The 25,597-nt window shown below is 17.2% G+C and overlaps 7 protein-coding genes across 7 annotated transcripts, besides 34 other annotated features; 4 read left to right on the top strand and 3 right to left on the bottom strand. All coding sequences in view use genetic code 6, as the record gives it.

The window, feature by feature from the left end:
- Positions 1 to 177: 177 nt before the first annotated feature.
- On the top strand, positions 178 to 641 carry IMG5_155180 (hypothetical protein; the record flags this gene model as incomplete). The annotated part of the gene is made up of 2 exons (XM_004030664.1): positions 178 to 414; positions 489 to 641. Coding segments are annotated over 2 exons (327 nt in total), but the record flags the coding sequence as incomplete, so codon positions are not given.
- A 1,104-nt stretch (positions 642 to 1,745) lies between these two features.
- On the top strand, positions 1,746 to 3,102 carry IMG5_155170 (protein kinase domain protein; the record flags this gene model as incomplete). The annotated part of the gene is made up of 2 exons (XM_004030663.1): positions 1,746 to 2,134; positions 2,181 to 3,102. The coding sequence occupies 2 exons, from the start codon at positions 1,746 to 1,748 to the stop codon at positions 3,100 to 3,102; spliced, it is 1,311 nt and encodes a 436-aa protein (XP_004030711.1).
- A 122-nt stretch (positions 3,103 to 3,224) lies between these two features.
- Positions 3,225 to 3,267: a microsatellite.
- Positions 3,225 to 3,273: a microsatellite.
- An 842-nt stretch (positions 3,274 to 4,115) lies between these two features.
- Positions 4,116 to 5,466, top strand: IMG5_155160 (mini-chromosome maintenance deficient 9, putative; the record flags this gene model as incomplete). Its single annotated transcript, XM_004030662.1, has 2 exons — positions 4,116 to 5,031; positions 5,087 to 5,466. 2 exons carry the CDS (start codon positions 4,116 to 4,118, stop codon positions 5,464 to 5,466), a joined length of 1,296 nt encoding a protein of 431 aa, XP_004030710.1.
- Positions 5,467 to 5,486: 20 nt separating this feature from the next.
- Positions 5,487 to 5,542: a microsatellite.
- A 704-nt stretch (positions 5,543 to 6,246) lies between these two features.
- Positions 6,247 to 6,313: a microsatellite.
- A 206-nt stretch (positions 6,314 to 6,519) lies between these two features.
- Positions 6,520 to 6,563: a microsatellite.
- A 356-nt stretch (positions 6,564 to 6,919) lies between these two features.
- Positions 6,920 to 6,959: a microsatellite.
- A 396-nt stretch (positions 6,960 to 7,355) lies between these two features.
- Positions 7,356 to 7,406: a microsatellite.
- Positions 7,407 to 7,973: 567 nt separating this feature from the next.
- Positions 7,974 to 8,018: a microsatellite.
- Positions 8,019 to 8,677: 659 nt separating this feature from the next.
- Positions 8,678 to 8,732: a microsatellite.
- A 2,618-nt stretch (positions 8,733 to 11,350) lies between these two features.
- Positions 11,351 to 11,418: a microsatellite.
- Positions 11,419 to 12,053: 635 nt separating this feature from the next.
- Positions 12,054 to 12,094: a microsatellite.
- A 33-nt stretch (positions 12,095 to 12,127) lies between these two features.
- Positions 12,128 to 12,184: a microsatellite.
- A 1,126-nt stretch (positions 12,185 to 13,310) lies between these two features.
- Positions 13,311 to 13,357: a microsatellite.
- A 1,144-nt stretch (positions 13,358 to 14,501) lies between these two features.
- Positions 14,502 to 14,534: a microsatellite.
- Positions 14,535 to 14,806: 272 nt separating this feature from the next.
- Positions 14,807 to 14,870: a microsatellite.
- Positions 14,817 to 14,868: a microsatellite.
- Positions 14,833 to 14,871: a microsatellite.
- Positions 14,872 to 15,219: 348 nt separating this feature from the next.
- IMG5_155150 (hypothetical protein) lies at positions 15,220 to 16,713 on the top strand (the record flags this gene model as incomplete). Its single annotated transcript, XM_004030661.1, has 3 exons — positions 15,220 to 15,568; positions 15,668 to 16,349; positions 16,434 to 16,713. The coding sequence occupies 3 exons, from the start codon at positions 15,220 to 15,222 to the stop codon at positions 16,711 to 16,713; spliced, it is 1,311 nt and encodes a 436-aa protein (XP_004030709.1).
- Positions 15,729 to 15,786: a microsatellite.
- Positions 16,361 to 16,400: a microsatellite.
- Positions 16,364 to 16,425: a microsatellite.
- Positions 16,384 to 16,427: a microsatellite.
- An 845-nt stretch (positions 16,714 to 17,558) lies between the features above and the next one.
- Positions 17,559 to 17,591: a microsatellite.
- Positions 17,591 to 17,655: a microsatellite.
- Positions 17,656 to 17,854: 199 nt separating this feature from the next.
- Positions 17,855 to 18,648, bottom strand: IMG5_155140 (hypothetical protein). Its single transcript, XM_004030660.1, has one exon. The coding sequence runs from the start codon at positions 18,357 to 18,359 to the stop codon at positions 17,952 to 17,954; it is 408 nt and encodes a 135-aa protein (XP_004030708.1). The 5' UTR covers positions 18,360 to 18,648; the 3' UTR covers positions 17,855 to 17,951.
- Positions 18,292 to 18,337: a microsatellite.
- Positions 18,303 to 18,345: a microsatellite.
- Positions 18,366 to 18,420: a microsatellite.
- Positions 18,649 to 18,735: 87 nt separating the features above from the next.
- Positions 18,736 to 18,936: a microsatellite.
- Positions 18,749 to 18,970: a microsatellite.
- Positions 18,777 to 18,999: a microsatellite.
- Positions 18,837 to 18,937: a microsatellite.
- A 2,099-nt stretch (positions 19,000 to 21,098) lies between the features above and the next one.
- Positions 21,099 to 21,134: a microsatellite.
- A 617-nt stretch (positions 21,135 to 21,751) lies between these two features.
- On the bottom strand, positions 21,752 to 23,120 carry IMG5_155130 (hypothetical protein; the record flags this gene model as incomplete). The annotated part of the gene is made up of 3 exons (XM_004030659.1): positions 21,752 to 22,049; positions 22,097 to 22,967; positions 23,006 to 23,120. The coding sequence occupies 3 exons, from the start codon at positions 23,118 to 23,120 to the stop codon at positions 21,752 to 21,754; spliced, it is 1,284 nt and encodes a 427-aa protein (XP_004030707.1).
- Positions 23,121 to 23,359: 239 nt separating this feature from the next.
- Positions 23,360 to 23,402: a microsatellite.
- Positions 23,403 to 23,608: 206 nt separating this feature from the next.
- IMG5_155120 (phosphoenolpyruvate phosphomutase, putative) lies at positions 23,609 to 24,421 on the bottom strand (the record flags this gene model as incomplete). Its single annotated transcript, XM_004030658.1, has 1 exon — positions 23,609 to 24,421. One exon carries the CDS (start codon positions 24,419 to 24,421, stop codon positions 23,609 to 23,611), a length of 813 nt encoding a protein of 270 aa, XP_004030706.1.
- A 198-nt stretch (positions 24,422 to 24,619) lies between these two features.
- Positions 24,620 to 24,676: a microsatellite.
- Positions 24,621 to 24,667: a microsatellite.
- Positions 24,677 to 25,597: the final 921 nt, after the last annotated feature.

Genomic DNA, 25,597 nt, shown 5'->3' with positions numbered 1-25,597 from the left:
ATTCCAGGTAAAATTATTTTAATTTTTTTTTTTAAAATTTAAAAACATTTGTTTCAAAAAGGTTTATTAACACAATTTGTTTTATTAGCAAATAAAAAATTATTTTACTGTGTAATATACATAATAAAAAAAATAATAAAAAATTTAATATTTTTTATAATAAATTATTTTTAATAGATAAGATTTTAATAAATATAAATATACTATCTATTAATAATCATAAAAAGGTTTTTACAAATAATGAAGTCAATTATTTAATGAAGATATTGCCATTTAAAATATAAAGCATTTATATATTATTCAAATAAAAATATTTTATTACAAAATTTTAAAATAAAATTTATTAAAGGTTTCAGGGGATTAAACTTTTTTAGTAAGTAATATTAAAAGTATATAAATATGCAAAAAGAAAAAGTAGCCTTAAAACTAATAAAATAAATTTTATTTTTAAAAAACAAACAAAATTAAATTAAACTATATTAAAAAAGATGTGTTATTATATAATCATTAAACTATAAAAATAATAAATTGTTATAGTATTTCAGATATGAAATCATCCATTATTATTGATTTTTTATGAAGAGACAATTATTATGAAGAGTATAAAAAAACGAATATTTAATTAATTCGAATTTTCTATATTTGATTTTGTAATTTTAAAATTTTTAAAAAATATTTTAAAATTATTTCATTTTAAAGAATGATTTTTATTTTCTTTTAAATATTTTCTAATTCAATATTTAAATCAACTAATTTTTATTATATATTTCATCATATTATCTATTTTTTTGTTATTTTATTTTTTTAAAAAAATTTTATTAACTAAAAAAAAGAAAAATTGATAATAGCTTTTTATATTATGTAATTTAAATAAAAGAACAAGATATATAAAAATAATTATATTTTAAAATTTATTTTTTATTAATCTTAACTTCTTAACTTTCATAAAATTAATTAATATATATATTTATAGATGCTATAAAAAATTAAATACTAGAAAATTAAAAAAATTAATATTTGACTTTTAAAGAAATTAATTATATTTAAAATTAAAAATTAATTTAACAATCGATATATTTTATATTTAAAAAATTAAATTTAAATTTTGATAGAATATTTATTTTAATTTGATCAAAAACTCTAAAATATCAATTAAGTAAAACTATATAATAAATTATATGTAATTTATATTATTATAATATAAAATATTTTATTTTAAAAATAAATAAATATTATTAATAATTTTTTTCCAAATAAACTTAAATATTACTATTTAATAAACCTTTTTATAATATATATTTTTTTTAATTTAATATCTATTGCAATGTAAATAATTTAGTCCAATATCATTTTATTATTTTCATTAAATTTAATATAAAATAAAAAAAATACAAAAAAATATATTTTCATTATTTTTTATAAAAATGGACAGTAAAAAATTTTGGCAAAAATAACTAAGTAATTTATCTAAATATAATAAATTGCCTCTTTTAGAAGGATATTTTTGTAAAAAGGGAAATTTTATCAAAAAAAAAAGATATTTTAGATTTTACGAAGATTCCTTTTTTTACTATGAAAATGATAAAAGTGAAAACCCTAAAGGATATTGCATTGCAGATTTCGATTTAAATTTTTAAATTATAAATAAAAAAGAAACAGATTTTACTTCGCCATTGAAAGGCTTTATTTTCTATAGAAATAATTAAAAAACAGAAATATATACTAAGGACGAATCTTTATTAATCATGTGGAGAGAAGTTTTATAAAAAAGAGTTAATTAAATAGGATTTCATTAATAATATAAAGCAATAAAAAAAATAGGAGTAGGAAAATTTACAAGTGTATATTTATCAGAAAAAATAGAAAATTAATAGCTTTATGCAGTTAAAGCTTTTCCTAAAAAAAGAATTTATAAATAAGAAGAAAATGGAAAAGTTTTTTTTATAAAAAAAATATTAATATATTATTTTAAACAAAAGGAATTATTAATAAATGAAATTGAGTTATTGAGAAATTTAGATCATTAAAATATTTTACATTTATATGAAGTTTTTGTAACTGATAATTCTTTATATATGGTATTAGAATTATTATAAGGGGGCTCTCTTTATTAATAAATTAAATCAAAACATAAGTTGATAAAAAATAAATATTTTCTATTTTAAATAATTTTAAAAAAGATATTAAAATGAAGAAATTAAATATATGATAAGAGGTTTATTAGAAGGTGTTGCACATATGCATTCAAAAAATATTATGCACAGAGATTTAAAACCAGAAAATATAATGTTTAGATGTAAAAATTAATTAGATTTAGTTATTGGCGATTTAGGTTTAGGAACAAAATAAAATATTGATAAATACTTATATGTTAGATGTGGTACTCCTGGATTCGTAGCTCCTGAGGTTATTAACATAACTGATTTTAACATAAAATACGATGTGGCTTGTGATATTTTTTCTCTCGGAGTTATTTTTCATATTTTGTTTTCTTTTTTAATTTTTTTATATTTATTATAATAATTATAATTAATTATTTAAAGGCTTACAGGAAAATCACCTTTTCCAGGAAAAAACTATGAAGATATTTTAAACTAAAATAGAGAAGCAAATATTATTTATTAAGGAAAAGAATACTTGAAGTTATCTTTATATGGTTTCTAAAAAAAATTAATTAATTTATAAATTAGTATTTTTTTTTAAATAAAAAAAGCCTATGATTTGCTAAAAAAAATGCTTGAAGTTAACCCTAAATTAAGAATTACAGCTAAAAAAGCGCTTTAACATGAATATTTTAATGATAAATAAAATCCTTCTGTTCATGAGATTTAAATATTCGATTAAGATTCCCCTCGACATTCACCTTAAATTTTAGTAACAAAAGGATAAAACATGGTTATAGATGCTTAGGGGTTATTTAAAGTTAGGACTAATGAAAAGTATAAAGAAACATTTTATTCTCCAAGTATTGGAAAAGATAGAAAAAAATTGTAATATACTAAGAGTTTATAACTAGAAGATAATAATGAAGAGATTTATGATGCTTACTGTTAAAAAAAATCTAATGTGATAATGAAAAATTTAAAAAATATAGATTTTTGAAATTAAAAAAAATATATAAAAAATATAAAAATTTATCATTATATAATAATAAATAATTAAATAAGCTTTTCATATTTATGAAAAAAAAATTTATAAATATTAATTTAAAATTTAAGCATTTAATATATAAATATAAATATAAATATATGTATATATATATATATACAATATTTCGAAATATTTTTTTGTTATTCTAATTATTATTTATAAATTAATAAATTTTAATTTAAATATATTAATAAAAATATATTTTAAGTCTTTTTATTAAAAATTTTATAATGGAAATTCATAAAGATGCATTAATTGATTTTTTGTTAAAAATTATAAAAAGGAATTAAAAAATATAAATTTTAACAACAATTTTTATTTGGATACACTTTAATTATTTGATTATTTTCCTTCTATATTTTCTTATTTTACACAATAATCATTAAAAATGTAAGAAGAATTGTAAATTATTTTATAGGAAGCAAATAAAAAAATAAATACAAAAGAGTTAAATGTAGAAATATAAGAAGATTTTTAAAATCAAACAGATAAAAGTTTAAATATAATATTTTAAAATATTCCTTATACAAGTTCAATTTATAAAAATTCTTTAAGCGATATAGACGAAAATGATTTAAATAGTTTTATAATTGTAAGTGGAACAGTAATCCGCACAAGTTTAAGAAAAGTTCTTTAAAATAAAAAGATTTTAAATGTACATAATGTTCTCATGTTTATAAATTAAAATCAGAACATGAAGATTATGGTAAATTTCTGACAAATTTTCACAAATGTACACATTTAGTAGAAAAAGAAACTAATCATTTTATGGCTTTTCTTTAAAAAAAAATAAATAATAATAATTAAATTAAAAATAAAAATAAAACCAATTCGAATAAAGAAAAAGAATGCTCTTCTTTCAAATATGAGCCAATTGAAGGAACAGAAACATGTATTGATTATTAAGAAATCAGAATTTAGGAGCCTTTTTAAACAATAAAACCAGGTCATATTCCCAAATCAATATGGGTCATATTAGAAGTAATTATTTTTAATTGAAAACTTATAATTCTAATTAAAAAAAGGATTAATTAGTAAACAATGTAAAAGTAGGCGACGATATAATAATATAGGGTGTTTTAATAAAAAGATGGAAGAAATATAAAAACGATATTCGCCCTGAAATAAACTTATCAATAATAGCCAACTCAATAAATACAAAGACAAAATAAAAGCCTTTAAAAGCCTAAATTAATTTATAAATCTAATCTTAATTAACGATTTAAAATTAAATAAATTTAAAAAATACATTAATAAAATCTATTTTTCCTTAAATATTCGAAAAATATGATATAAAACTAGCCATATTGCTATGTCTGATTGGTGGAGTTTCCCGAACTGAAAAAAATACATACATTCGTGGGCAATGTCACTTACTTTTAATTGGAGAACCAGGTACTGGCAAGTCTCAAATTTTAAAAGAAGCCTCCAAATTGGCACAAAGAGCAGTTTATACAACTGGAATAGCATCCACTTAAGCAGGACTAACAGTTGGATTTTGTAAAGATTAAACTACAGGAGAATGGGGAATGGAAGCTGGTGCTCTTGTTCTGGCAGATAAAGGCATATGTTGTATCGATGAATTTAATTTAGTCAAAAAAGGAGAACTAGATTCTGTACTGGAAGCTATGGAATAATAAACAATAAGCTGTTGTAAGGCAGGGATAAACCAAAAATTAAATTCTCGAACAACTATTTTGGCAGCTTGTAATCCTATTTTGAAAGGATAAAAATATGACACAAATGTCGATATAATGGAAAATACTGGGCTCTAAAGTCCACTTTTGAGCAGGTTTGATTTAATTTTTATTGTAAAGGATTTGGTTAATTATGATGCTGATTCATAAAATTGTGATTTTATTTTGAGAAGATTTTTATTAGGTGGAGAGTAGTAGAGGAAAAAAATTAAGTTTTTTATTAAAAAATATTGATCAAGATTTTAATGGATGGTCATTTGATAAAATAAAAAATTATATTTAAATTGTTTAAGATTAATTCTTTCCAGAAATCTCATTTTAAGCTTAAAATGTTATATAAGCTTATTATTAGCATTTAAGAAAAATAGAGCTTCTTCATTCCAAAACTACTATAAGAACTCTTGAATCTTTAATTAGATTATGCTAGGCTCATGCAAGAATGCTTTCAAGAGATGTAGTGAATCTTCTTGATGCTGTTAGTGTTGTAGTTTTGTAAGAATGCAGTTATTTTACAGGATTATTTCATGATTTGGATATATTGGATTATGTTTTGTTGGATGAAGAAAAATATGAAGAACTTGAGTGTTTAATTATAAATAATCTAAATTTATAATTCTGACTGTTTATGCTTTTTTAATGTTTATTTATATTATAAAATTATTTTATTTTTGATTTAAAAATATTTTTTTTATATTTTCATTTTAAAAATATAAACAAGAAAAAATAATTTTATAATAAATATAAATAATTAAATTTAAATGAAGATATTTTCAAAAAGCAGAAAAATATATATATATATATTTAACAATAAATAGTTTAACTAAATCTATGTTTTTGAAACTAAAATAATAATTTAATATTTATATTTATAATATCGTTATTATTTTATTAATTGCAAAATGCATAAAAAATGTAAATTAGATCTAATAAATTTAGATATAATTTTTTTTTATATCCATTAACGAATCAATAATCTTTAAGATTAATACACTCTAAGAAAAATTATTAAATCTAAATTAAAAATCCAAAAATAGATAATAAATCATATAATAACTTAAAATTAAAATAAAATTTTTCATATATTGAAGATAATAATAAATATTTCAAATAAATAAAAGAAAAGCCTATTTTTTTAAAAAAATAACTAAATATATAAAAAATATATAAGTTAAGCAATAAAAACTAAAAATTCTAAAAAAATGTAATAAATTTAAGCAGAATTTACAGCGTTAAAAAATAAAAAATAGTATTAATTAAAATATAATTAAAAAATATTTCGATATTATATGGATGGAAATAATAATACTTTATTTAAAAAAAATATACTCAAAAGTTTAAAATTAAGTTTTTGAGTATATTAAGATATTTCTAATTCCAAAATTATAATATTCTTGTTTACATATATATATATATATATATATATATATATATATTTATTTATATATATTCATAAATATATATTTATACTTATTTTTTATAAATTAATTTAATTATTTAAAATTATATTCAATGCAAAAAAAATCAAATTACATTTACTTAATATTTTGTTAATTTTACAATCATTAATTTTTTAATACTAACTTTCTAAATGTATAATAAAATAAGTCATATTGTCTATAACTATATGATTTATTATGCAAAATATTTTATTTATAAATTATTTAGTATCGATTAAAAATTATCTATTAAATTATCTAAAAATTATTTAAAATTTATAATATATATATATATTACATTAATTATATACTTTAATTATTATAAATTAAATTTTTAATATATAATTAAAAATTATAAATATTATTTTTGGAAAAAAGTAATTTTGATTAATAAATCTTAGAAAGTGTTTAAAATAATTTATATAAGTTTAATCACTTATCAATGTATCTATGACATAATAAGTTATTTTATAAAACATATATGAATTTTTTATGATTTTAAATAATTTTAATTTTACATAAAATACATTAAACATTTGTTTAAAATAAATTATATTTATAATTATAACTAATAAAAATTAAATTTTAATAAAATTCATATCAAGAATTTAGAATAAGCTACTATTGATATAAACAAAATAAATATAAATAATATACTAAATATATATAAATAAATTATTTCTCATTTAAATAAATTTAAAGTTTTTGTTTAAATTTAATATAAATGAAAATTCATAATTATTTTTCTTTCAAATAAAATAATTTTTGTCTTGAAAAATTTATCTTATTTATTTTTAAATGTAATTTCATATATTTTAAAAAATAAAATAATATTATATAATTTAGAATTTCTAAATAAAATAAAAAAATAACAACTTTTCTATATAATTAATTAAATCTATATATAAAAAGGCACTTTATGCTATTTTTAGGTTAACAAAATGATGAATAATAAAATATCATTAGAAAAATATAATTAAATTTAGATATTAATTAAATAATATATTAAAGTATGATTATAATACATATTTTGACAGTATTTTTTACAAAATAAATAAATAATTTAAATTGTTATATATGTATATATATATATATATATATATATATATATATATATATATATTATTTAAAAGATTATATTTAAGTTAAATAAAATTTCTTTATTATTTTTTAATGTATTTAATATTTTAGCTAAATTAAAATAATTATAATTAAATAAAATAAACATGTCAATTAATTTTAATTAAAAACTAATCCTTGAAATATATTTATATTATCTATATTTAAAGTAATAACTATTATATATATATATATTATTATTTTTTTCTTAAATAGTATTAAATTTTCAAACAACATAAATTTAAAATACAAAAAATATTAAATATATTTTATTTATTAAAAAAAAAAGAAAGATTAACTAATTAAATTATAAAAAAAAAAAATGTCAAAATTAAATGAATCTACATAATAAAATGACTAATCAACAATTATTGACTTTGGAGTTCTTGAAGAAATGGATCCGTCATTAGGTATTTTTGAAATAAGAACTTTAAATATAGCATTTTTAAATAAAAAAAATATATAAACAATCATAATTTAATTAATATTATTTTTTATCAATAAAGAGGGTGGGTTTAAAATATGTTATGATAGAGAAGTTCCAGTAGAACTAAGGTAAATATTTAAAAATAAAATAAATATTATTTTTCTAAAAATAAATATATTTATAAAAATAGAATTTAAGAAAATAATAATATTATAAATTAAGAAGTAGGAACATTAGAAACTATAAAAACAAAAATATTAATTTAAAACGAAGTAAAAGTAAATGAAAGCGTAATTAAAATAGAATTGAGTAGTGAAACTGATTTATTTTTTAATTATATATCTATGTACTATTATATTATTATGCTTTGTTTTTAAATATTTTTTAATTAATAGAATCGACTATGATATATTTAAAAGAATTAAATAAGAATAGAAGTTAAATATTGAATATGGATAATTTTTAAATATGGTAATAAAGATGTTTAATTGTTCTCATAAAGAACCTCATCAGTAACAAATATTAAAATATTTTAATATAAAAGTACTTTTTTCGAATTTTTTTTTTTTTTTTTTTGAATAATTAGTTATTTTGCTATATTTTTTATGTAAAAAGATGGATAAGCCCGTCTTGATTTCATAGAGAATATGGAATATAAATTTTGTGAAATGCTTACTATCGATTTTATCGCAACACCAGAAGATATAATAAAGCAAAATATTACATATAGATATAGTCTATTAAAAGCAAAAATGATATTTGTATAAAATAGGTTAAATGATATTTCAAGTTTAGTTAAATTAAAAAATCCTTCTCTTTTAAATTAATTACAGAAAAATAATTAGTTCAATAAAAATAATAATATTATTAATAATAATAATAATAATAATAACAATAATAATAGTAGTTTTAATAGAAGTTATTTTAATAAGAATAATAAATATGGAAAATTTTGAATTTTTATTGTTTATGTATTTTTTATATAATTTTCATTTATATTTCTTTTATTATTATTAATTAAAAAAAATAAAATATTATAAAATATAGTTTTATATTTATTTTTTTAAGTACTATTGTGATTTTTGACTTTTCAAAATAATAGTTTTATTTATATAAACCTAATTTGAATAATAATTAATATTTATTAATATATATTTATTCTTTAAAATTTTATATTTAATAAAAAAAATGCTAATACTTAAAAAATATAATTAAAAATAAATTGTTTATTAGTTTTAAATAAGTTAAAATCAATTTAAAATAAGTAATATAGAACAAATTTGTTAAACATAAAGTTATTTAATATATACTTTATAGAAAAGTATATAAATAATACAAAAAATAAATTCTTTTAATTCATAAAAAAATTATTAGTTTTATTTAACAAACTTTTTTTGTATTTAAATATGTAATATTTTAATACAATTTTCAATTAATTTTAATTAAAGCAAACAACAAAATAAAAATAATAATTTTTATTATTTATTTTTTTAAATGAATAAATAATATAAATTAAAGCATTTATTAAAAATTTTTTTGTTAAATTATATATTTTTAATTTAAAAATAAAATAAAGACAAAGAATCATTATAACAAAAAAATATATATAAAAAAATGTCTTCTAAAATAGATTAAATTCTTGAACAATAATAGCAATAAATAGCCAAAATATAAATACTAGAATAACTTCTTTAAAATTCAGAAGACTTTATATCTGAATTAAAAGATAATCATTAAAAATTTAGCGATTTTTTTAAAAGCAACAACATAATTTAAAAACTAATTCAATATATAACAATCGAATATTCAAACCCTCAAGATCTTGAAAAAGCTTACAAATTTCCCCTATTAGCCAGTGAAATATTCGATTGTTAAATCCCTTTTATTACCGAATAAATTTTTACATAAGACCAACAAATATAAATAAAAAGAAATATCTCAACAGAAACTGTTTAACCAAATATAGGCGATTTAGACGAATAAGAGGGATAAGAAAAAAACGCATATTTAGAAAATACTCAAATTAATATAATGTAAAATTAAGTAAAGTCTCCTATTCTTTGCTAAATATTTAATTTTTTATAAAATTAAAACCCAATAAATGACATTTTGGCTGGTTATTGGTCAAAATTAGTTATTTCTTTAATTAAATAAAAACCTTAGGAAACATTAACATTTATTTTTGAGTATAATTACCTTAATTAATTATTTAATCATATATAAAATACCTCAATATGTAAAATTAAAATATTTTTATATTACTTTTTAACATTATATTTTTTATTTTTTTATGTTATTTTTTTTAAAAAAATCTATAAAAAAAAAAAAAATCATATACAATTTATTTATTTTTAATTAAAAAAAAAAAAAATAGAAATAGTTTTTTAAGCAATATTTATATTAGAAAATAATACCTGCAATTTTATTAATGATTCTTATATTCTTTAAAAAAAAAATTCATTTATAAGTTAATTTATCTAAAGTCTTCAAAATATAACAGAATAAACACAAAACATGTGCCAAATAATAAGTGAAATAATTTAAAAATACTATATAATTCATAATGGTAAAGAACTTCTTGAAAACATTTGCGTTGAGTAAAATGTAATACCTCTTTTTAACCCCATATCAATTTTTTCAGGACAAATTATATGTTCTTTAGCCTAATATTATGCTTTTAATTCCAACTCATTAGCCCATTCATCTGAATATCACGATATAATGATATAAGAATATTAAAGTATGCCTTTTGTACAAAACTTAAAAGAAAATATAATCAAAATAAAACTTATATTAATAAACAATAATTAAGAAAATTTAGAAGAAGAAAGATTAGAAAATTAAGAAATTATAGGAATAAATTTGGGTCAAAAAAGGTTTAAGTGTTTAGAAATATTAAGTTAGACTTTTAGAATATCATTTCCTGTAATATAGGAGAAAATATAAGAAAGTAAAATTATTTAAACACTATTTGATGTTTTTTTAATTTCGAATGGAATAATATAATGCATTAATAAATTAGTAATATTATTCTTTACTATTTAGAATAAAAAAAAAATGATTTTATGAACTCTTAATAAAAAATTATTGAAGATATTGTTAATAATGTACTTTTAAAAACTAAAGGAATTACTTATTGTTTAAAAAAAAAAACAACTAAAGGTTATTTATCTTATTTAATAAAAATATGTGATAATTTATAAAAAATATACTAATAAAAAAATATTGAATGGGAAGAATTCTATAACAAAAACATTATTTAACATAAAAAAAATAATGAAAAAGATTTGGGAAATTTCTAATAATTTATTAATGGGCATAAAGATGAAGATGACAAAAATAAATTTAATAAAGAAAATTCGATTGAATCTTAAAACAATTAAGAAAAAAATCAAGGAGTTGTTTTCTTTTAATTAAATAGCAAATAATTAGAAGATGAATTAACATATAATAGTGATGAAGATGAAGAAAGCAATAATTTAGAAAAAAACAATAAATAAAAAAGAAAAAATGTTGAAGACAATAATAATAATAATAATAATAATAATAATAATAATAATAATAATAATAATAATAATAATAATAATAAAATTAAAGAAGAAAATATTACTTATGATTAATTTTAAAATTAACTTTTTATTTAAAATCTTGAATAAGAAAATGTAAATTATTAAATACCAATTGACTAAAAAGATGTTAATGAAAAATACGATAAAGAATGTGAATATTAAGAAGTTATTATCGATATTCAAAATGATGAGGAATATGAAGACTCCCATTAAACTGATTTTGAACAATACAATGTCGCAAAATTATGTATTTTAGATTTTATTAATAAAAATAAATATTAAGAAATAGGTTCTTAACAAAGCCTAGATAATATATAAAATGAAACTATAAATAAAAATATTGATTAAATTGTTTCTAATATATAAATATAATAAAATGAATTTAGCTTAATTCCTATTGAAAATTTAAAATATGAAATAAAAGAAGAAAACATAAACAAATTTTATTTTGACGAATAAAGCAATTACCTTTATTAACAATAATTAGTCTAATATTAAAAAAAAATATAAGATTAAGAATTCGAATAAAAAACATATACATCAATAAATGATTTATAATTATAGTAATAACAATAAATACAATAATAATAATAAAGTGAAAATTAAAATCAATAACATAATTAATAAATTGAATATTAAAAAATAGAAAATCAACAATAATAATTAGAATAATAAAATAATTAATAAGACTAATAATACGATTAATAAAAACAATATTAAGATCAACAATTAAATTAAAAATAAAAATAATTTGAATTTTAAACTTAAGAATAATAATAAATTGAAGACCAATAATAAATCTAAAGTGAAAACTAAGAATAATAAGTAATTTAAGACTAATAAATTTAGAAATAATAACATGCATAGAATCTTTATATAAACCTATAATATGAAAAAATACTAAACGAAACTAATAAGGAAATCAATTAAACTATTATTTCTTAAGTTGACTTATAAATTCCATAAAATCAATCTTTTGAACTTGATTAATGCTTAAAAATAAATTATGAAACTCTGAAATAAAACTATATATTATAATCATGTTTACAAAGCTCAAATTTACAAGGAAATTTTTTATCATAAACTTCATGTTTAAATGAAAGTAACAAATCTAAGGACTTTCTAGATTATGTCCATCCAGTAATAAATTAAGAAGATGAATTTCAATATCCATAAAATTCCTTGTCTGTTTAAGTCTAGTATCTCTAATAAGTATAAAATTACATGCATTAAAGAAATCAATAATTAATATAAGATAAATTGAATAATAATAAAGAAATGCAAATTATTTTTTTAAATTAATAAGAATATAATTATAACTAATTTTAATCTTAAATTTAAAAACTAAAAGTTGAATAATAAACGGCAATAAGTTAGTTTGAAGAAGAATCGTAAAAATAAGAGTAATTATTAATATAGTAATATTAGAATGAATAGAATATAATTAAAAAATATAGTTCTTAAGAAAAAATAATATAATTAATTTAAGAACAATAAAAATTATTTCAAAAGTAATTAACTTAAAAATAAAATGAACTTTAAGAAATTAATAACCGTTTTGCTTTATCATAAAAATAATTAATTGAAAAGCAAATTGTTGAAAGTAGTAATTTATATGTAAAATTGTAAACAATAAAAAATTAAAAAGAGAGTTTTGTTTAAAATAATAATTTAATCGAAATAAAAAAATCATATTCAGATCAAAAAGAATAAATTTAATTATAATAATAATTGAATAGTAAAAATACTTATTCATAATACAGTAGTTAGAAAAAAAAAAATCATATTATTGAAAATAATAATAGCTCTTCTTACTTCAAAGATAAAACTAAAGATGAAAGTAACAAATTATTATATAGCACTCCTTAGAAAAAAGACACTAATATATTTTCTAGTTAATAAAAATAACAATAATTATAAAATTCTTAATAAAATTAATAATAATTTAAAAAAAATTATTTTTAAAGTATTAATTAAAACAAATAATAAAATATTAATATATAGTATTTTTCTCATTAGAAAGTTCTTTTAAATGATTAAAATAAAATAATTGATAAAAATCTTATTAAAAAAACATCTTTTGATTATAAAAGTTAGTAATAAAATTCTGCTAATGATTGTTTATATAATTAGAATTCTAATAAAACTTTAAAATAATTAAAATAAAATAGTTAAGTGTAATTAATAAACCATGAAATTTAATAAATATTAAGCAAATATAAACAAAAAAATAATTGAAAATCAGTAAAAATTTAATAATATTATTAAATTTATTTTTAATAAAATAAAAAATCAATTTTTGATTTTTATTTTACAAAAAAATTATGATTTATTTGTAAATAATAATAATTTTAAATAATGAAATTAAATAATTTATATATTTATATATGAAAATTTTTACTCAAGTATTTCATTTAATTTAAATTATTTTTAAATTTTCAAGGTAAGATTTTATTTTTATAAGTTTATATCATTTTAAGAATATTTAAAAGTAATAAATATTATTATAAACAAATATTCAATGAAATTTATTTTAAGAAAAAAAAATTAAATAGACTGTTTTTAATTAAATAATTATAATTACAATGTTTGTTTTCTATTATATATAATTAAAATCTCCTTAAAGATATACTAATTTTTTTTACTAATTTTAAATAAATTAATATTAATAAAAAAAATGTCATATGATAATAAAAACGTAATTTTAAAAAACCCGGTTTAAACGTCATTGAGTATTAATTAAGCCTATGAAATATTTAAGAAATAGCAAGAAAGAGATTAAAAGGAAAAAGGGAAAGGAAAAGAAGATAATAGCAAATTATATTAATTTTTAAATTACACAGAAGCATGCTTGGGAATGAGAAAAGGCAGAGATCTTAGTATTTATATGTCAAAGTAATAAAACTAAATAGAAGTATTATTAAAATGAAAAATTTTATAAAAAACAAGATTAAATCCATAAAAGCTCTTAGATATTGTCCTTCCTATTGATGAAAATAATATTAATAGAAAAACTGAAAAGAAAAGATAAAAATATTTTAATATTATTTTATAATTATGTAATAAAATATGGGATTTAGATTTGGTATTTATTTATTAAATTTATATATATATATATATATAATTTATATATATAATTATTTTAATAAAATTAGATTGAATTGGATAAGATTAAAAAATTAATCACTGAATATGACAGATTATATAATACTACTCCCGCTAATAATAAAACAGTATTTGAAGAAGCCATTTTAAATTTCAGTAAAAATATGAATGCTTCAAATAATAATGAGAAAAGCTGAGAAAAAAATATAAATATAGTATTAAAAAAGATAATAAACTAATATGAAATAGATGTTTTTAAATAATAATTAAACATTTATTTTATTTGAAACATTATATATTTAATTTATATATAATTTTTTTATAAATCATTTTTTTAATAAATATTTTTATTTAATAATATTTTTATTCATATATTTAATACAATTTCATTTTATATATATTAAAATATACTATTAATTAAATTTATATAAATTATCTCTAAGTAAAATACAAATTAATTAAAATTGTAAAATATTTAACTTAATTTTTGCTTTATAATGTAATTAAGAACTTTTGAAATTTTCAATTATAATTTACAAATAAATATATTAATTTTTTTTTTTTTTAATAATAAATAAAAAATAGGTAACAAAATTAATAATAAATTTCAAAATTTTTATCTTTAATATTTATTAATTTATGCAAAAATTTAGCTCGCAAAAAAAAAAACTAAAATTTTAAATTCAAAAAATAAACAAACAAAAAATATTCTAAATATGGATTAACCAAATCTTTCCAAAAATCTTTAATAAATACTTCCAAAAGACCCTTTATAATGGAATATAAAAGACACTTTAAGATGGTTATAGTTTATAGGATTAGAATGTTATTAAGAATAATTCAGTAAAAAAGCTTTTTACATATACAAATAAATATTTATATATTTTTCAATTAAAGCATAAAATGCAATAGACGGTTCATGTCTTAAAGTATTAACAGAAGTAAACTTAATATAAATAGGAATAACGAACTTGACTCATTTATCTAAAATAAACATGTGGATTAAAGTAGGTTTAGATGACTATTCTGGTTTCCTAAAAAACAATTTAAATTCATTTGATCAAAGTTAGATATAAATATAATAATTAAACTAAGAAAAAATGAATGAAGAGAATATTTTAAAAAGAAAGAAAAGTTATACAAACTATTTTTTTGCAAATTTAGGATAAAACCAAAATTGGAACAGCTAACTTTAATAAATCGAAAATTAATAACAATATACTATAAAAGAAATAGGAAATATTCAAAAAGAAAAAAAAGTTGAAAAAGAAAAGGAAAAAGTTTATGAAGAACGTTATGAGTTAATATTATCTTCAACATGGGAAATTAATAAACAATTTTTTAAAATAAAAGAAAATGGTGCGAAAATAGGTAAAGCTTCTCAAAATTAAATAGTTTTATTTGATTATTAAGTTTAGAATTTTCATTCTGAAATAACTTTTGAAAAAGATCAATTTTTTATGAAAGATCTTTAATCTTAAAGTGGAACTTTTATAAAAATTAAAGATAGATTAGAGCTTTAAGAAGGGTTGTTTTTTGAATTAGGTTCTCAATAACTTTTAGTGAGTTAATTGTCAACTAAAAAATAACCTTTTGTTATATTGAATTAATTAATTAATAATCCAAATCCAAATCGTAATAATTGGATGAAAGGAGAAAGTCATAAATTATATTTTAAAGAAATAAGTGAAACATTTTAAGAAAATAATGGCAAATTTATAACTATTGGAAGAAAGGTTACTAATTAATTAAATTTTTAAAATGATTTGCTTATGTCTTTAGAACATGCTAAAATTTTTCTAATATAAGATCATTTCTTTATAGAAGATTAATCTTCTACTAACGGGTATTTTTAAAATATATATATATATATATATATATATATATATATATATATTTTTTATATGTATTTATATATTTTTTAAAATAGAACATGGATTAAATTATAAAGTGGATAAATATATAGCATTCAAGATATGAGTTAAGTGAGGATTGGTAGTACTTTTGTATATAATTGTTAAATTAAAAAATATAAAGAAGAAGTTTAATGTTAGGATAATTTATGTTCTATATGTTTTGTAAATGAAAGATAAGCTGTATTTTTACCTTGTAGACATTTTGCTTGTTGTATTTATTGTTGTAAAAGTTTAAAAAAATGTGTTATTTGTAGATTAGCAATTTAAGATTTTGTTAAAGTTTATAACGCTTGAATATATTAGATTTTAACGATTTTTTTTTTTTATTATTTTATATAATATTATTCAATTATTTATTGTATTTTGTTTGAATATTTTATACTAATTATATAAAAATAATTTAGTTTTATTAAATTCATAAATTTAAAAATAAAATAGTATAGAATAATTAACATTAATAATGGATAATTCAAATAAAGAATATAACATTTCATTATAAAAATTGAAAAATAATGATTTTCTAAAAGGATAAAGTGATTAAGAAAATTAAAATAATTATATATAGCATAAATTAAATAATGATAGTGGAATAATTTTTGTAACTAACATCAGCAATTAATAAAAAACACTTTCAGATTCTGATGATAAATAAGCAACTATTCCAAATAATTATTTTGAAGAAAAAGAAGTTTTATTATATTTTAATTTAATTTGTTATAAAAATAAACATAAAAAAAATATAGGAAGAAATACTAAATATAAAGAGTGATATAAGTAAAGAAAAAAACTAATTAATTGAATGTGAAAGTGGCATAAAAATAAGATAAATTAAAGCAGAATAAGAATTAAATAAAGAAAAAAAGCTTTTAGAGATAGAAATCAATTAAATTGTTATTTTTTTAAAAAGAAATCTTTAATAATAAGAAGACGAATAAGAATTTTTAAAATTGTAAACTAAATAAATTAAAAATGAAGATTTTTTTATTTAATAAGACTTACAAAATATGGAAACTAGAATAACTAAAATAGAAAAAACATTAGGAATACACGAAGAAATAGAAAAAACTAATGAACAAATAATATAAGAATAATTTAATAATTTCTTAAAATCAAATTAATGATTAAATTAAAAATTTGTATATTTTTTTTATTTTATTTTAATTTATTTTATTAAAAAATAAATTCTTTTGTAAAAAAAATAAAAAAAAATTATATCAATAAAAAAAATAAAAAATATTGTATTTTATTTAAACGTAAATTATTAACTTAATAATTGAAAAGAAGAAAAAAAATAATAACTATATATAATTAAAAATAATATGAACCAAAGAGATATAATTAATATTTTAAATGATATTTTTGCTAGAATTCATGATAACTCTAGAGCTTTAGAACAGATGACAACTCAAATGACTGAAATAAAATAAGAAAACGCTTGCATAAAGAACTAAATATGCCATGTAAATTCACAAAATACTTAATAAGCTTAACAATTAACTATCTAGAAAAACTCAAGTAATTCAAATTAAAAATCATAAGATAAACATAATGAGCTAGATAATATAGAAAACGAGAATTTCGAAGATATAAAAAACGAACTACAAAGAAAAAAGCAAGAAACAAATGAAAAAAATTACACATAATTCAATTAGAAGAAAAAATAGTCGAGTTAACAAGCAAGTTAGAGGAACAATAATAAAGATTATATGAAGATTCAAAAATCTAAATGTAATAAATAACAAATTCATTTTAAGAACAAATAGAAAATCTATAAAAAGAGAAAGAAACATTAGTATAAAAACAAAACAGTAATCTATAAGAGTTAGAAAATAGTGAAAAAGAAAGGTAAATATTACAAGATTAATATGCTGTTTTAAATAATGAAATGATAAATTTAAAAAAAGAAAATGAAAATTTACAAAAAGAGCTCTTTAATTCATAAAATAAAAATTAAATTTTAAACTTAAAAATTTAAAATTAAGAAATTGAAATTGAAAAATTCACTAATTAAAATCAAAACGAAAATTATAAAGATGTAGAAAACAACTAGATAAATGAAGCCCTTTAAGAAAAGCTTGATAATTTGTAAAATGACTATTATTAACTTTAAAAAAATTAAGAAATAGCTTTATAACAATAACAAGAGTTAGAAAAAGAAAAGTAAGTTATTTAAGAAAGATATTATCAAGTTTAAGATTAAATTGATGAACTCTAAAAATAGAATGAGTAATTGAAATAATAATGTCGATTTGAATTATTAAATAATGAAGATTTAAGATAATAGCTTGATTAACAAAAACTTTAAAATGAAGTTTTAAAATAACGAAACGAATAAGACAATAAACTAAATGAATAAAAAAATAATAATCAAAACGAATAAGAAAACAAACTAAATGAACAAGAAAATAATTATAATGAAGAAAATAATAATCAAAATGAATAAGAGAATAAACTAAATGAACAAGAAAATAATAATCAAAACGAATAAGAGAATAAACTAAATGAATAAGAAAATAATTATAATTACGAAAATAATAATCAAAATGAATAAAATAACATATAAGATGAAGAAAATAATAAAAATGAAATATTATACTAATGAAAAATATTTTTTTTATTAAAATAAACAATATTTTTATTATTAAAAAAAAATTAAAATAAAATTTATAAATTTAAAAATAAAATAAAAGAATTTAATCACAATTATAGCTATTTAATGTTAATTCTTTTGTGCAAAAATTCATTAGCTTTCGAAAGAATAGTATTAATTTTAATAATGGAAGAATCTGCGTATCTATTTTACTCCTATTATTTAATAAAGTTAAGTATATTGTTCCACAAGCAAAAAGCCTATTAAATTTCTTACTTAAAATACGGAAAGTTATCATTTTTTTCTAAATCTTCAATTTTAATTTGCCCTTATAAAAGCAATATCATTACAATACCCATAGCACAATTATAATTTTTTCTAAAAGGTAAAAACGGTTTACATTCTAAAATCGGCTTCATATTTTAGGTATTACCTAAATGAATATACATACATAATAAATAAGCATCATATTAATTTCTAAGCATTTATTATACCGCGTATATAATTTTAATAAACTAAGTCAATTCAAAATCAAAATGTTCTTCTTAATTTAAATCTTTGTAAGAAAGTTCTACTAAACAAAATATTCTTGAAATTACAAAAATACAGACTTTATCTTCTCCTTCCCAAATCATTTTTCTTTAGATTATATTCTAATTATTTTCATTTTAAACTTTTGCATTGATGAAATTATTCTCAAAAGTTAAATGAGAGAAAAAAATTCCGACCAAATTTTCATTTTATATAATATTTGAAAAAATAATAAGTTGCTCCGAAAACTCGACATCACATCTACACATGTATTTAGCCAAATGGGTTATTTTAAACTAATTCATATATATAAGTTCTAATTAATTAAAAAAATTTAAAGAACACATAGTAAATATCTATATAGGACTTAAACACTCCTTTATGTTTCTTTTATTCATTATTTCTTCTTGCTATTGTTATAAATTATAATTTTACTATTATTATTATTATAATAATATATTATTATTGTTTCTAAAGTTAGGAGAATCACCATTATTATTGGCTTTTATGTTTTCAGAGTTTTTCCTGCTTGAGTTTTTAGAAGAGTATGATAATTTTTTCACATTATCGATGTATTTATGTAATATTTTTATTAATAAAAAATCTTCTTTATTTCCTTTATCAATTTCAAATACAAAATCAGCAGTAAAAAGTTCACAAGAAACCGGAATATTGAAAGGGATAGGCCTGTATTCTTCGTCTTCTTTAATAAGATACAGAATCTCATATTTTTGCATCAATTCTGGTATATATTATTTCACAAAATAGGTGATTTTAGAATAATTCTAGCAAATTTGATTTAAAAGTAATTTTATTTATTTTGAATCATATTAATTAGGTAAATACTTATATTTTTGATAAGAAAAAATATTAAAAATATCATTCGAAATTAAATCAAAAGCAAAAAACTAATATAAAATTGCTGGTAATATACTTCCAAAATGCTTTTTCATTCTATCTTCCATACATTATCTTTCCACAGTTTATTTATAAAATTATAAATTACAAGAAATATTAAAAACAGGAACATTCTCAATTTTAAAAATCAACTCCTTATATAAAGGTTAATTAATACTAATATCACGAAAGTTTTTATATTTTTATATATCATTAAATTACTAAACAACATCTCTTATTTAACTTTTCTTTTATTATTATTCATTTAGCAAAAGCTACCTGGCTGAATGGTGTGTTAAATTTAAAGAAGCTAAAAATTTTGATAAATGAATCCATTCAAATCGCTCGTTTTCTAAATCTACGTCAATTATTACATAGTTATTCGTTTCCGAATAGTATTTTATAATATCTAAATCACTCAATATAGCACTTATAAAATTACTTTTAAAGTAATAAATTAATTAAGCATGCTCTGAATATGGAGAATTGATAAATTATATGTTTTAATTTACTAAGATTTTCTTTAATATAGTAATTCTTTAATTGAAGCGAACAGATAACTTATTTTCGAATACAATAACTTTCTAAATATTATATTTGCACATTAGTTATTTAAACTTTGATACTCGCTATTCTAATATTCTTTTGCTTATCCCTATACTATGGTCTTGATATTTATTATGGTCTTAGTATTTATCTACATTCTCAAACATCTTTTTAGTAAAAAATGTACCACTTATACCTATTGTACTGTCTTTGAGATTTTATAGATCTTCACTATAAATTTCGTTGTTTATTTTGGCTACTTCTTTAAACTTTTCTTTTAACATTTTTTATATAATTTTTGTCTTTAACTTAACAAAAAATTTATATTTATTTATATTTTTAAAAATATTTTTTTTTTAAATTTTTATAGCATTTATTATAAAAATATATAAAATAATTAATATTTTTAAAGCTTTCTAATAAAAATATTTTTATTCTTTTTAAAAAGTATTTAAGTACTAATTATTTTAATTATATAATATAATTGAATGCTTTATTTATGAAATTAAAAAACACTTTTTAAAATTATATCTAAAAAAATACTTATACATTAAAAGGTTAAAAAAATAAATATTTATTATTAAAAGTAATATTTGAGAGTAAAAGCAACCAATAAATTAAAATAAGAATAAACTTGAATAAAATAAATAAATAATCCTCTTATTAAAATAATAAATTTTAATATATTTAATTACAAAAAATATTTAATATATTTATATAAATATATATATTTTTTTTTAATTAATTATTTTATCCTTCTATTCTATTTCAAGATTTATAAATTTTTACAATATCTTATACAGGGAATCTACATATAATACAATTTTTTAAGTTTTTACTACATTTCAAGCAAGAAGCATTATGTCTACAAGGGATACAAATAACATCCCTATCTTCTTCACAACAAATAATACATAAATTTTATTAATCAATTTTATCAATTACTTATTTTTAAGAATTAATTTAACAACTATATTAAAAATCATTTCCTATTCTGATTTATGTTTCGTTCTATAATTAAAAATATTCACTTTCTTTTCCTTCATCACTTAATCTTAACCATATTCTATTTTTATTTTTATTATAAAAAATTTCAAATAAAATAATAAATACCCATTAGTAGAGCAATTATCTTCTAATAAGAATTTTCCTTAAATTAAAAAAATTTTAGCATGAACATTGGATAAATGGGAATCTTCTTCAAAACAAATTTTATTAGATATTTTTCTTCCTATTGAAAAGTATTAACCTTATTCAATCATTTCATAACAAAACTACAAATTATATAAATTCCCAGGTTTTTCTAAAATACTTATTTATAAAATATTTTCTTAAATACTTTAAATATAATATTAAAAAGATCCCATTTCAATGATGTTTCCCTATTCTAATACAATTCTATCTTTAATTCGAGTAAAAGTACCAGTTATAGAGCCTAAATCTTTAATATAAAAATTTATACTAATAAAAGAAATCTAAGCATGAAAACGAGAAACTGTTTCATTTAAAATAACTATACCATTTGCATTATTTCTTCCTATTTTTGCTCCTTCCTCTTTTATAGAATAAAAACTTACTTAAACACTATCTATAGGTTTCAATATTAATTCGTATTATTCGTTTTTTTTTTATTCTTCAGGCTGAATTTATTATTTAATTTATTAGTTTTCTCTTGTACAATCATCATTATTTGAAGAATGATCACTAAAATTTTTTTCACTTTCAATTAGTTAATGTTACATTTAGCTTATTAGATTTTATTCATCATTAATATTATTTAGATATAATTTTTCATAAAACAATATTTCATTTTAATCTTAATCTTATGGATATTTTAGACCTTTAAGAAATAAAGAATATTATAACAAACCTAGTTTCAACCAATTTTTTATTTTTTTTTAATGTATTTAATTATATATTCCTAACAATTTTAAGTCATATTTATCTAATTATTATAAGCAAGAGCCATCTACTGTTTATTAAACTTTTTATTTTTATTTTAAATATATTTTTATATTTTACTAAATTAATCAGAATATTGTTGTAAACCAATAAATTACAACCATTTTAAAGTTTCGTCTGTATTCCAAAATAAAGGATCTTTTGGGAGGATAGTCTTGAGTTTATCAAAGTCCATTTTTTATGAATTTTTTAAGGCTGTATGTATTTATTCTATTTTTCTTTATATTATATTTAACTATATTATTTGTTTTTCATATATAAGTTAAACAACATTAATAATTTGTTTTTTACTTTTTTTTGAAAAATCAATCAAAGTAAAAATATAGTTTTCTCTAAAAATATACTTTTAATAATTATTATTAAATTTTAAAAATAAGTATTTATAATAATAAAAAAAATATTTTTTTATAATTAAAATAAAAAAATATATTCAATATAAAAAATTTATTTAAATATAGATATATAGTTTTATTATAAAAAAATATGCATTTTAATAAAAAAATATATAAATATATCAAAATTTTTTAAAAAAATATTAATATAAATACATATATTTTTAAATAAAAAAAATAAATAAGAATATTTTTTTTTTAAAAAAAAATTAACTTCATACTTCATAAAAATCAGAGCAAATAAAATTAAATAGAAAAAATGAAACTAATATCAAAGATATTTTTTATCTGCTTCCTTTAGTTCATTTTCTCCTTGTAATCTAAAGACTTCTTTAACTTTAGCCACATTTTCCTCAACTCCCATCAAAGATTCTTCATTGTAGATTTTTCTGGAAGTTTCTTGCATACTTTTAACAGCCGATCTCATATTATGATTAGCCCAAATAACCATACTAACTCCCCAATTTCTAAATTCACTAGTAGGAGTTTTATAATAATTAGTCGGCACAATAATTACTGGTGACTTGTTTTTCCATTCATTCATAAAAGCCTTAATCTCAGATGGATTATTTAATTTTGAATGCATCAAAATGGCATCAGCACCAGCTTCTTTATAAGCAGTAGCTCTTTTTAAAGCTTCCTCTAAGCCCCAACCAGCTATAAAAGCCTCTACTCTAGCCACAACTTAAAAATCAGGATCTTTTTATGTATCTTTACATGCTCTAATTTTATTACTGAATTCATGAATGTCAGCTAATTCTTATTTTCCACTACCTTCTAATAAGCTGTTTCTTTTGGGGAAAACCTTATCTTCTAAACAAACTCCTGCTATTTATCTTTATTCTAATTTCGAGACTAAACGACGGGCATTGTTATAATTTCCATATCCAGTATCTCCATCTAATAATATGGGAATTTTAGTCCTTTCACTCATAAATTCTAATACATCTAAAACTTAAGTATATGATGCTTCATTAGAATCTCTTACTCCCATCGCAGCTGATATTGATAACCCGGAACCCCAAATTCCTTTGAATCCAGCTTCTTCTACTATTACGGCTGATAATCCATTATGGGCTTCCATTATAAATGATAAGTCTTTAGAATGTAAAAGATTTTTTAGTTGAGTGGTTTTTTTAGGATGGGATTAAGAAAAAAAATATTTTAGAGAGTTAGTAAGCATTATTTTTTAGATATTTTTATATTAATTAATTAATTTGTTTTTTGATTTTATTATATGTAAATAGTTTTTATTCTTTGAAATAATTTATTTATTAATTTTTAAATAAAATTAAAAATAAAATAATTTTAAAAATAAATAAATTGAAAATTAATAAATATATAATACACGTAAATAATATATTAGTATTTTTTTTTATACATTTAACATTTTTTAAAAAAAAAGTCAATATCTTTTCAGCAACAATTAGATCTTTATTTAATATCGAAATTTATCCTTGCAATTTATTTATATTTTTATTAAGAATATTTTTAGTAAATATAATAACAGAAATTGTTTGTATGAACCTTTAATAAAAACTCATAAATACACTAAGCACAATCATACAAATCTTCCTATTGAAATCCACTTATTAAAGTCAGGTTTTAATTCCAATATAAATTCCCTTAAGGATTTTTAAGTTTTTCACACAAAAGAATTATACTGGCTGAAATTTTGCTATTTTCCCATTTATTTAGCTCTAAATTAATTAAACTGAGATCTAATAAATATTCAGTTAAAGCTTTCTAATAACTATCAATATTAATTTAAGAAAGGAAAGTTTCTACAAATCCAACTCTGGTAGGTGTGAGAATTTGAAAATTTAACTTACATAAAATAAAGGCTTCTTATTTTTTAATTAAATTGACATTTTATAAATTTGAAACTTTAGCAAAATCTCTAAGGGAAGGAGGATAAATCTCTTAATATTTAGCAGCTATATATATACATGTGATTGCTATTACACTCATTTTCTCATCTGCATCAATATTTTTTGAATCTAAATATCTTATGAATAAATTAGTTCCTAAATGTAGAGTTTCTGATTATAATTTTAATTCAAAGCTTATATATATTATTAAATTCAATCCACTTTATTTTTAAAGCATTTCTCCTTCATTTTAGACAATTTGTTATTTATAATAAATCTAATATTTTTTTAAAAATAAATATTTATCTTTAATTTTTTTTTTTTTACTTATTATTTTTCTAAATATTATTATATTTAATATCCGTAATCTTTGATAAATTAATTTTTAT

The sequence above is a fragment of the Ichthyophthirius multifiliis genome (genome assembly GCF_000220395.1).
Source record: "Ichthyophthirius multifiliis unplaced genomic scaffold scaff_1120509251180, whole genome shotgun sequence".
In the NCBI taxonomy this organism is placed as follows: Eukaryota; Ciliophora; class Oligohymenophorea; order Hymenostomatida; genus Ichthyophthirius; species Ichthyophthirius multifiliis.
Note: the sequence above shows the minus strand (reverse complement) of the source record. Positions and strands in the feature narration are given on the sequence as shown.